The following is a 12,322-nucleotide window of genomic DNA, read 5'->3' as shown; positions in this document are numbered from 1 at the left end:
CAATGTGCAGTCCAGTAACTCCTCAGATAAATGCCCAATTATGTCTTCCCCCAAAAAACCACTGTCAGCTCTATGGGCAAGGGTCCTGGTCTTCATTGTTCCTTGCTGTATTTCTAGATCCTAAAATAAAGTTACATATAGTAAGTGCACAGTGAATAAACAACTGTCGAAAATTAATGTGTACTTAGCGTCTAGGCAAAAAACCCTTTTGTGAATAAAGTAGGCATATGTTCACATATATGGACTGAGTGTGCAGAATTCTTGAGTTGGATTGATGGGTATTTATTTTATTCCAGCTCCAAACCTGTGAATTAGCGAGGCCCCTGTTATGTATGAGACTATGTAGTCCAGTGTTTCTCAAAGTGTAATTCTTGGACCAGCAACATCAGCATCACCTGAGAACTTCTCTAGGGCTACCAGATACAGCAAATAAAATACAGGATGCCAGATTAAATTTGAATTTCAGATAAATAATGAATAATGGAATATTTGGGACATACTAAAAATTATTTGTCTGATATTCAAATATCAGACATAGGAGCATTCTGTATTTTATTTGGCAATCCTAACTTACTAGAAGTTAAAATTCTCTGGCCTTACCCTAGACCAACCTACTGAATGAGAAACTCACCAGAAACTCAAGTGAGTTCTTTCCATTAGTATTTTAGTTAACATGGCCTACAGGTGATTCTGGTGGTGCTCCTTAAAAGTTTGAAAACCACTGCCCCAGGCAGTGCCTAGTTTACCTAAAGCACAGGTTAGCCAAATCTGGCCAGCTGTCTGTTAATGAAGTTTTTTGGAGCACAGTCACACCCACACCCATTCTTTTACTTATTCCTTCTCTTATTTACTTATTAAGCTCCCTGGCCCCTTGGAGCTTATATTTTAGTTGTGGGGGATTGTGTTAATTATATCTTCAGCTATAAGTAATAATAAAGCAACTAAAATTGGCTTAAGTAATAAAGGAATGCATTATCTTGCACAGCCAGAAGTACAGATGTAGGGCAGGCTTCAGGGTTGGGTGTTCCAGCAGTTCTGATGTTTGGGGGAATGACAGGAAAGAGACCTTATGGCCTGAAAAGCCTAAATATTTACTACCTGGCCTTTGCTTAACGCTGACCTAAGAGAGCTTCCTCTGATAATAGAAGCATATTCTCAGCCCCCCCATTAGGTGCTGGAAGCTGAGATAGGGAAGACACTGAAGTTCTGACAATGGAAAAGTCCCTCTTTTGAGCTATCCCTGCATCTTTGGCTCCAAGTGGGAATGTGGTAGGAGAGGCAGCAAAGAAGAAGCTGAAAAGTGGAAAAGGAGAGCTCCCAGGGCCCAGACCACCTGGTTATGGGCACTCTCTGCTGGAAAGTAGGCAAACTTCTATGACATAGGACATTTAATCAATGAATGTGTAGAGAAGGTCTATTGTATCCAGGTATTGGGGGGCAGAGGTAGAGTTCTGTTCTTGAAGGGCTCAGAGTCAAGAAGTGTTAGGCTCCCTAATTAGACTGTTGTCAATGTCGACTTCAGGCATAATAAATGATTCTTGATATATATTTTCATTCATCCATTAAATAACCATTAAATGCTTATGAGGGGGTAGATGCTGGAGTATTGTAAAGCTACATGACTATGCCAATTGTAGGGTTAGGCAATAGTTACACTAATTGTATGGCTAAGCATTTCATAACTAAAGCCAAAACACTTCATTATTTTAGTTATACTAAGTTTCCATTTGTATTGCAGGGCTAAGGCTCAGACCCTTCAAACCCATTGTACAGACTGGGTCACCAGACCCTCACATGCCAGGCTGTGTCATAGATCTCACATGCAGGTCCACGCTAGGTAACTGGGAAAGATCCCAGGAGCCACTGGCAGACGACAGGAGCTCAGTCCTCACCAACAGCAGCAGCAGCAGCTTACAGGTCAAGCAGTTTAACAGGTCAGGCAGTGGCAGCAGCCTCTCAGAGGGTCCTGGGGGCCCTGGTAGCAACAGCCTCCAGCACCAGTAGAGGCATCCCGGGGTTGGGGGGCTCCGTGGATCAGAGCCACTCATCTTTTATACTTAAGTCATAACCCAGGACACCTGGGTACACATGCGCAATTACATTAGACAATAACCAAGGAACACCTGGGCCCATGGGCCCTGACCATTTTCCTATATTTTCCCAACAGCCTAATAAGGCCTTGGGGGAAAGGATTAGAAGAAGACTTGCAAGTTCCACCTTGAGTGACAAGTACCTGGCCTCCCCGAGTAAAGGTAACCTGGCCTGGAACAAATAAGCACTCTATTCCAAAGGGCACATTTGTATTATCATTATGGCCAATTATGAGTTCCCCTATACTGTTGCATGTAGAACCTACAGATCCAAGTGTTAGCAGATAATGTATGGTATCATAAACCAGGTAAGATACCTATTCCTGCAACGATTCTTTCTCAGGATGGCAAACTGGCATGTATCCTACCAGAGGGGCGAGAACTTCCCCTATTGGTACCAATAACCTTTGTCTTTTCGCCCATAATGTTGTGGCTGCGGGCACCAACATATATTCATGCGGCCAATGTGTCAGCTTGCTGAATATGCACTGAACTTCCTATCAGTATGGCTACAGGATTCCCATGGAATATCACCCCAATGATGACTACTAACCGGACATGTGCGGCTAATAGTTAAAAGGATAGAACTACGGGACAAGTCTTGGGACATATTGAACAGACAGTAGGTTATATGAATACAAGGGTCATTTATCCTCGCTAAGGGAACACTGTGGAAGATTCTGAACATGTAGATTATATGGCAAGGGACCCTGAAGGGGTGGATTGTAGGGAAAATATAGGAAAATGGTCAGGATCCCTAAGATGTTCAGAATCTTGCTGAGCATTTGCTGTAAATATCCACATGCGCTCAGGTGTTCCTTGGTTACTATCTAATGTAATTGTGTATGGACACCCAGGTGTCCTGGGTTGTGGACCTAAGTATAAAGTACTAATGGCTCTGATACATGGTGCTTCTTGGGATGCTCTGGGAGGTCACGAGGGCGGCTACTCCTAGAGCTGAATAAAGCCTATTAATTTTTTTTTCTTTTCTTTTCTTTTTCTTTTTTTTTTAAAGATGACCGGTAAGGGGATCGTAACCCTTGACTTGGTGTTGTCAGCACCACGCTCACCCAGTGAGCCAACCGGCCATCAATATGTAGGGATCCAAACCCACGGCCTTGGTGTTATCAGCACCACACTCTCCCGAGTGAGCCACGGGCTGGCCCTAAGCCTATTAATTTTTTACCCAGAGCTCCCAGGATCTTTTCCTGTTACCTAGCTCGTGGACCTGTGTGTGAAGGGTTTGAGACCCAGTCTGTACAATGGGCTTGAAGAGTCTGTGAGCCCTAGCCCTAGCAATATAATAGGGTAACAGGGAAAGCCACTTGGATCTGTCCTTAAGAGAAAACTATCATTTGAAAAGTTTCATATCACCAATATGTCTACTCTGAGTTGAAATTCTTACATTAATTTGATCATTATTGATTATTTCATTACAGTGTTTGCTCCAGGCAGCAAAAGTTCGGAGACTGTGATGCTGTGACTTAAAACATAATATTAAAGAAACATCGAATCATGGAATACACACTACAGGGAATTTTAGAGATTATGTAAATCCAGTTCCACCATTTTAGAAACGTCGATAAAAGTCCCCAAACTGGCCAGCTGCCAAAAAACCAATAAACAAAAAACCTTTTTTTAAATTAAAATTTATTATTAACATAGGTACATAGTTTAAAAGTCAAACAGTGCAAAAAAGCTTTTTTTAAAAAGTAGTTTTCTTATTCTTCAGAAGCAATTTTTAACATTTTTAGCTGTCTTATATTTCTCTCATTATTCTAAGTAATTCATAAAGTAATATGCAACTGCTGCTCTCTTTTGATTCATTAGTTTTGACATACTGTGTTAGAAGAGGATTTTATATTTACACCTTCTCTTCCTCTTCTTCCATCTTCTTAATGTAGTTAAATAACAACTTTTACTTAATCCACATTTGGAGATTTTATTAAAATTGTTGTGGTAGGCTGAATAATGGCCCCCCAAAATAGTCATGTCCTAATCCCTGGAAGCTGAATATTACCTTACATGACAAAAGAGACTTCTGCAGATATGATTAAGTTAAGGATCTTGAGACTTTAAAGTTATTCTGGATTATCCCAGTGGGCCCTAAATGCAATCACAAATATCTTTACAAGAGAGAGGCAGAAGGATATTTGATACAAAGAAAGAGGCACTCTGAGGACTGAATGTGAAGGCATTGTGCTACACTGTGGACTTTGAACATGGAGGAAGGGGCCATGAGCCAAGGAATGCAGCTCTAGAATCTGGAAAAGGTAAGGGAACAGATTCTATCCCAGAGCCTCCTAAAGAAATGCAGTCCTGCTGGCTCCTTGTTCATGGCCAGGTGAAACTGATTTCAAACTTCTCACCTCCAGAACAGTAAGAGAATAAATGTGCCTTGTTTTAAGCCATCAAGTCTGTGGTAGTTTGTTATAGCAGCCATAGAGAACAAGTACAATTATGCAAATATTGTTTGGTGCTATGTCACTTTATTGTGCAATTTTATTTGTTCTAGCTTTAATAATAGCTAGCCTCTTTTTCAGTTTTAGTTTGAATATCTGGCTTAAGCTAAGTCTTCATCCATCCATTAGCTCTGTGAAACACCTCTCTGTTTAATTTTTCCATGTTGTTAAACATATAAATAATCTATTAGTTCCATTTTTTTTCCCCCTGGGGGGGAAAAAAATCCCTGTAGAAGCTCCTTGGAATGGTTGTTCTCTGCATAGCTGTTATCTCCCAGGACTTATTTTTGATATCACCTTTGAAATTCTCTTTGTCACTTTTCTTAGTTGAATTTCCTGTATTTTCTTTTTTTCTTCCCTTATCCTTCATGAATGGGATTAGTTTAATCTCCTGTATTTTCAGCCTCATGTCTTCCCTTTTCACTGGTTTCTTCCCCCTTGTTTGGGAGGACCACATTCTCCAGTAAGTTCCTGAGAAAAGGGTAGATGAAAGGTAATTTTTTTGAGACTTTACAGCTATAAAAATATCTTCATTCTATCCTTATACTTGATTGGAATTTTAGCTGGATATTGAATTCTAGATATAATTTGAGAATTCATTTAGATTCAGAATTTTGGAGGCTTTCCCCCTTTATTTTCCAGCTGCCTATGTTGCTATACAGAAGTCAATTCACTTTGGTTCCCAAATCATTGTATGTGACTTTTTCTTCCAGCTTTATGGAATCTCTATTTATTCCAAGCATTCTGAAATTTCATGAGGATGAGCCTTGGTGTGGGTTTTAAGCCTCTTTCTGGAGACTCATGTCCTTCACTTCTGGGATTTTGTTGAATAGTATTTCTTTGATCATTTACTGTCCAGTGTTTATTTTCTCAGAAATTCCCATTAGTCAAATATTGAAACTCAGGTACTGAGCTTCTAATTTTATTTCTTTACTGATTTTCATTTCTTTCTTTTTGTTCTCCTGTCTGCAATAGTTCCTTGATCTTATTTAACAATCCTTCTAATAATTAAAAACTGTCTTTTCAGCCCTCATATTTAATTTTCACAGGTTCTATCTTGTTCTTTAATTTTCCTTTTATAGTATTCTATTCTCGTTTTGATGATATAGTCTTTCTCTGTCTCTGTCTGTCTGCCTATTAACAATATCCATAAAGTTTTATTAAATTTTTTTGCTTGTTTTTGTTTCTACAGAACCCCCCTCCCCCATTTGTTTGCCTTTGTCTTTCTCTTTCATGATAGAGGTTTTCCTCAAATGTCTGGTGATCCTTGGCAGCATGTTCTATTTATAGCAAAAAATGTGGGGAGAGCTAGTAACTGGAATGTTTCACTATAGTAGGATTAATCAGCCTGTCAGTTTTGTCACTGGGGACTCCAAGATATCTGTATCTCTGGGGTGTTCAGTTTTTCCTGAGAAGGGCCCTCAAGTCTCCTACCTGGGGGTATATGAGCCTTGATACTAGTATTTGGAGCTAGGGGGGGAAGGACTTTCATGTAATTCTCCTGTTCCCACTTCAGGACTTCCTACTTGCTCATAGGTACCTTCACAGAATTTTTTTTTTTTTGTATTGTAAGTGGTACTGATTTTAAAAATAACTTTATTGAGATAGTTTACATACCATATGATTCCCCCATTTAAAATGTATAAATCAACATTTTTAGTATATTCACAAATATGTACACCCATCACTACAGTCAATTTTAGATCATTTTCATCACCTCAAAAAGTCTTGAGGGAAGGGAAAAAGGGGAATTCTTCAATAGGTATAGAGTTTCAGTTTTGCAAAATAAAAAAGTTTTAAAGATCTGTTGCACAAGATACATATAGTTAACATTAGTGTATTCTAAAAAAATGGTTAAGTTGGTTAAAAATAAGAAAATCTGTAACCTTTAGTCGTCATCCTCTATCTCCGCATCTCTCTGCCCCTTACCCCCTGCCCTAAGCAACTATTAATCTACTTTCTGTCTTTAAAGATTTCTCTATTTTAGACTTTACATATGGGTGGAATTATATAATATGTTGTCTTTTGTGGTTTCCTTTCACTTAGCATTATGTTTTCAAGGTATATTCATATTGTAGCAGGTGTCAGTACTTTACCTTTTTATGGCTGAATAATATTCCATTGTATGGATATACAACATTTTGTTTATCCATTCATCTGCTGATGAACATTGTGTTGTTTCCATCTTTTGGCTATTATGAATGATGCTGCTGTAAACACTCATGTACAAGTTTTTGTGTGGACACACTAATATGTTTTCATTTCTCCTATATATCTAGAAGTGGAATTACAGGGTCACATCGTAGGTGTATAATTATTTGACAGATCGCCACTGTTTTCCAAAGCAGCCTCACCATTTTACATTCCCATTAGTAGTGTATGAGGATTCCAATTTCTACACATCCTTGCTTCTAACTTTTTAATTCTAGCCATCCTAGTGGGTATGAAGTGGTACCTCACTTTGATTTTGGTTTTCATTTCCCTGATGACTAATGATGCCCAGCATCTTTTCATGAGTTTATAGGCTATTTATGTATCTTACTTGGAGAAATGTCTATTCAGATCAGTAGTGGGTTGAATAGTATCCTGCCAAAAAATTCATGACCTTCTGGTACCTATGAATGTGACCTTTTTGGAAATATAGCCTTTGCAGATGTAATCAATTTCAGTTGAGGTCATACGGATTTGGGTGGGCCCCAAATATAATGACTGGGGTAGGTATAAGAGACACAGAGACACAGAAGGAGGAACATCATGTGAAACAAAGGCAGGGTTTAGAATGATGCATCGTAAGTCAAGGAATGCCAAAGACTGCTGGCAACCAACAGAAGCCAGGAGAGAGGAGTGGAATAGATTCTATCCCAGAGCCTCCAGAGGGCTCATGGCCCTCCCAACACCTACCTTGAGTTTAAATTCTAGCCTTCAGGGCCGAGCCTGTGGCGCACATAGAGTGCTGCGCTGGGAGCGCGGCGACGCTCCCGCCGCGGGTTCGGATCCTATATAGGACTGACCGGTGCGCTCACTGGCTGAGTGCCGGTCACGAAAAAACGACAAAAAAAAAAAAAAAAAAAAAAATTCTAGCTTTCAGAACTGTGAGAAAATAAGTTTCTGTGGTTGTAAGCCTCTCAGTTTGTGTCATGAAGGTTTGACACTGTTTTCGTCAGAGTTTTGTCTTTTTAACTTTTACATTTAGATTTTTGATCCATTTTTAGTTTTTATATGTGCTGTGAAGTAAGGTCCAAGTTCATTCTTTTGCATGTGGCTATCCAGCTGTACCAGCATCATTTGTTTAAAAGACTAGTCTTTCCCTCCTTGAATGGTCTTGGCTCTCTCGTTGAAAATCAGTGGACCGTAGACATGTGGTTTTATTTCTGGACTCTCAATTCTATGCCATTCATGAATAAGTCTGCCTTTCTGATAATACTATACTGTATTGATTACTGTTGCTTTCCAGTACGTTTTGAAATTGGGATGTGTGAATGTTCCTTATTCTTCTTTTTCAAGACTGTTTTGGCTATTATGGGTCCCTTGTAATTGCTTATAAATTTTAGAATCAGGTTGTCAATTTCTACAAAGAAGTCAGCTGGGATTCTGATAGGAATTGCGTTGAATCTGTAGACCAATTTGGGGAGCATTGCCATCTTAATGTTAAGTCTTCTGACCCATGAACATGGGATGTTTTCCCATTTATTTAGATCTCTATTTCTTACAGCTGGTGGCAATCAGTACTTGATGCCGGTTCTTCTACCTATTGTTTTGTATTTCCTACGAACATTTTCTGCACTTGCATACAGAAAAAAAATAGGCATTTTACAATACAGTTCTCACTAATTAAGCACCACCAGGCACTATTCTTCCGCCCCCCCACGGAGCTTTTCAATGTCTTTATTCAAAGTAGTAGTATCTTTCTCTACCTGTAATTTTCATTGAGGCCGGCCTAATCTCCAAAGCCCAACTCTCACCCGTTTTTCCGTCATGCTGAGAACAATTAGAAAAAATATACCACCAGGCACTAAGCGTTTTATATATTAAACCGAATCCTCAGAGCAACCCTAGGACATAGGCACAATTATTACTCTTATTTTGCCAACAGGACACTGACGCACAAAGATGTTATATAACTTGCCCACAGTTGTACAGCAAATTAGTGGTAGAACTAAGTGAAGCTGGAAAGTACAGTAAAATTGTAAACAAGTACAAAACAATTGGTTAAAAATTAGTACTTCTTAGATACCGTGTAGCAGAAATAATCCTGGATTTGAATCAGGACTTGAATTTAGATTCCAACACTTAACTGCTGTGTTAAGGTCTGGGGCTTGTCACTTTGAGCCTCAATTTCCTCGCCTATAAAATGGAGATTATAAAACTTACCTGATAGGGTTTTTGTAAGAATCTAGTGAAGTGATGATTATCAAATCTCACTATTAATCTCTAAAATGTTACATAAACGATAGAACATTTCCTCCCAGCACTGTACTCAGTAATTTCGGACCCAGCGTGCATGCACAGAGAAAAATCCCCCTGGATACCCTTGCCGGAAACAGGCGCAGGGCGCTCTGGGAGTTGTAGTCTTACACTGGCGCTGTCCCGCCTTTCTCCCTTAGGAGGGGGAACTGGGCGGAAGTCCCGGAAGTACTCGTTGCTTGAGAGGCGTGCTGGTTAGGAAGGGAGGGTCAGAGGTCGTAGGGGTAGAAGGCGTTCCTGCTGCCCGCCCAGTCGCTATTAGTGGAGCGGCAGGCGACCTCCCGCAAGTTCTGGAAGTTCTTGGGCTTGACAGGGCAGTACCCCCAAGATCTAGTCGCAGGTTTCCAGTCCCCGCCGGCTGAGCGGAGCCGCTGCCGCCATGTTTGGCTGCTTGGTGGCAGGGAGGCTGGTGAGGATGGGGTCGGATGGTCTTAGGAAGGGGTCACGGTACTGAGGGCGAAAGCCGGGTGAGGGGATGGTGCGCCGGTGCTAGGGATAAGGGGAGACCCATTCAATTGTCTGTTTTTTGGCTGGGGGTGTGAGGATGGATAGTGGGACGCTGGGGTGCTGTCTTTTGCCCAGCTCTTCAGATTCATTTGAATAGTAAGTTGTCATAATATTAGCTGCTGTTTATTGTGTGTGCATTTTATACCAAGTACTGGGCTGATTTCTGTGCACGCATTTTGTCAATTACTTGTTATTTCAGCCTTCTTTGTAGCGCCTATTTGGCGCCTCAGACTTAATCCTCAGGACCAGTCAGATGGTCATTCTAGCTGTTTTGTAGTTGAGGAATTTAAACTCAATCGGCAGATAAATACCTAAACTCATAACGCGAGTTACAGGTAAACCAGGGATTTAATGTAGTCCGTAGCAAACTGTCAAAAATTAAGGTGCTCGGGCAGTGTGTATTTGCCGGGTTCCTTTGGAAGGACCCTGGTAAAAATATGCTTAACGTAACTGGAAGTTGTTTGATAGAAATACCTGAAATTTACGTGTGAGCCATATCTGAGATGACCAGGGAAGAATGCGAGCAATGCGTTTCCTGATTGTCAAAAGAGATAGCATACCTTGCCAGATTATTAGAATTAAATGAGATCAGCACTTGGAATTGTTTAGGAATAATCTGGAGAGTAACTATTGTTTGCTTCCTCAGAAACCACCCAGACCAGACATCGTTTTCGGACCTGAGTCCTTTCACCTACAGGTTTTTGTTTTTGTTTTTGTTTTTTTTTCCTCTCTCTTTCTCCCTTCTTTGTGAAATGTGGCAGCCCCTTTGTTGAATTGTGTGGTTTTTTTTCTTCCATCGACTTTTGATAAAGTATTGTAACCTGTACTGTTCTAAGAAACACAAAGATAAATTGGGGACAACTAGCCTCAGAAAGTTTGTCGGAGTGACTGGGGAGCCCCTGGTGGTGATGGTGTGAATTTGTAATCCTGGCGAAATAATTTTGGATTGTCCCAGTTTTTGATAGGGAAAATGAAGAGAACAACCTGGAATGAGTGTGGGATTCAGATGAGTGTCATTAATTAATGACATTAAAAGTGTGTGTATTTTTTAAAGAATAAAAGGGCCATATGGAATCCGTGTATCTCTCATGCTGTCAACTGATTTGGAAGGAAATTTAAGTTATAGCAATACCTGTGTCTGTTTACCCAACACCTAACCTCTGTAATGGATATCAGTAGGGGTTCCCTTCAAGGCAAGAGTTTTTGGTGGTGTTTGGTTCTTTAATTCTGGAGTGTTAGAACACAATAATCAAAATGAAGGGCGAATAGATGTAGCAACATCTCAAAACTTAACTACATTATTTTGTTACCAGAAAAGTTCACTTATCTAAAGTTATGAACCCAGTTTTCATTCCTCGACAATTTTTTCTTAAAGAGGTACCTTTTTTTCTTAAGGTCAAAGATTAGTGTGTTGTAATACAGATTTAAAGAATGTCTGGTGCCTTGTACAGAGTTGACAGTTAAGAATTCAGTCAGATAATTTTAAGACTCATAAATAGCATCATTCTCTACATTTTCTAATGTTATATGCATGCAAAAGCTGGCGAAATTGAATCTAATACTAATATAAGCAATTTGGTTTATATTTATGTTCTTCCTTTGTTTTATTCTTTATACTTATACTGGAGGGTTTTTAATTGGGTCAGAAACCTTCAGAGGAGGGAATCAAAACTTGACTTTAAGGACATTTAGTCTTGGTCTCTTGGGATTTAATTTAGAGTAATTGATATTACTTTATAACTTATACATAGATGATGTTATTTACCAGTATATTTTTCTTAAGTTTCTTTGTATTAAAAGATAGGGTATTATAGAGGGGGAAAATAAGCATTTTATTAACAAACAAATATTAGGAACAGAAAATAAGTAGCATTCTAGATAATAAGAATTGAGCATTTAGTCTTGAAAAATAATAGTAATTAGATTTGGTGTTTTGGTGAATAGAGTGACAATAGTAATTTAAAAAACAAAACCAAAAAACCTTATATAAGGTAAATTCTTGATGGTGTATCTACCTGAGTGCTCTCAGAATTAATATTTCTTTTTGCTAATGGATATGAAATAGCAGTTGTCAATAATTTTCTAAAAGTGTAAAAGGATTTTTTTCTGTGAAAAGATTTCTCAAATTTCAAAATAAGATAATAAAATCTCATTTTATTCATTGACGTCCAATTCTAGAACAGAAAATTAGTTTATAAAATGAGTCAGGAAACTTACAAGTTCCCACATACCAAATTCAAAGTAGAATTTTTACATTTTACATACAGTTGATCTCATTCTTCTCAGAAGTTGTGTTCTATAAAGTCTCTGTGAACACTGAAACGGTGTGTACTGAATCATTGCTCCTAGCAGAACTACAGGGTTAGGTTCTTATGAACCTTTGCTCACAGCATTTTCAATCATCCTATCATAAGTTTGTTTTATGTGTGTTTCTGTTTAAAAACATTTTAATTAATATGTATTGTTGATTCATTAACATGCAACTCATGGCCAACAGCACTATAACTCGTGTCTGAACAAAAGTTATCTAACACCTGTATTTTCTCTGTAAGGCATGTCATAGCTTTCTTGTAGTTACGAACACTAGCCATTACTTTAGCTTGGCCACTCGAAGCAGCAAAATCACCAGCAAAAAGCTCAAAAATGCAAACAAACGTAGCACCAAGTGGACTGCTATAAGGACACTTTTCACAGTTTGAGGGCCAAAACAAGAAGGCACAGCATAGCCTTGTACCACCTCAGCTGAGAATGTGTGTCAGGCAACTCATTTTTTGCTGTTCTGCCTATAAGCATGTCCAT

The 12,322-nt window shown here is 39.1% G+C and overlaps 1 protein-coding gene across 2 annotated transcripts in view; it reads left to right on the top strand.

Moving 5' to 3' along the window:
* Positions 1–9,233: 9,233 nt before the first annotated feature.
* Positions 9,234–12,322, top strand: part of HIKESHI (heat shock protein nuclear import factor hikeshi) — a 35,143-nt gene continuing 32,054 nt past the window's right edge. The window contains exons 1-2 of one of the 2 annotated variants that reach the window (XM_063094595.1): positions 9,234–9,425; positions 10,170–10,220. In XM_063094595.1, the coding sequence (XP_062950665.1) occupies positions 9,396–9,425; positions 10,170–10,220 (81 nt within the window). In that variant the 5' untranslated portion in view covers positions 9,234–9,395. The remainder of the gene's footprint in view (positions 9,426–10,169; positions 10,221–12,322) is intronic. The other variant, XM_063094596.1, reaches the window with a different exon arrangement.

The sequence above is a fragment of the Cynocephalus volans genome, chromosome 4, assembly GCF_027409185.1.
Source record: "Cynocephalus volans isolate mCynVol1 chromosome 4, mCynVol1.pri, whole genome shotgun sequence".
NCBI classification, from domain to species: domain Eukaryota; kingdom Metazoa; phylum Chordata; class Mammalia; order Dermoptera; family Cynocephalidae; genus Cynocephalus; species Cynocephalus volans.
The sequence above is the reverse complement of the archived record's forward strand: the minus strand, read 5'-3'. Positions and strand labels throughout refer to the sequence as shown.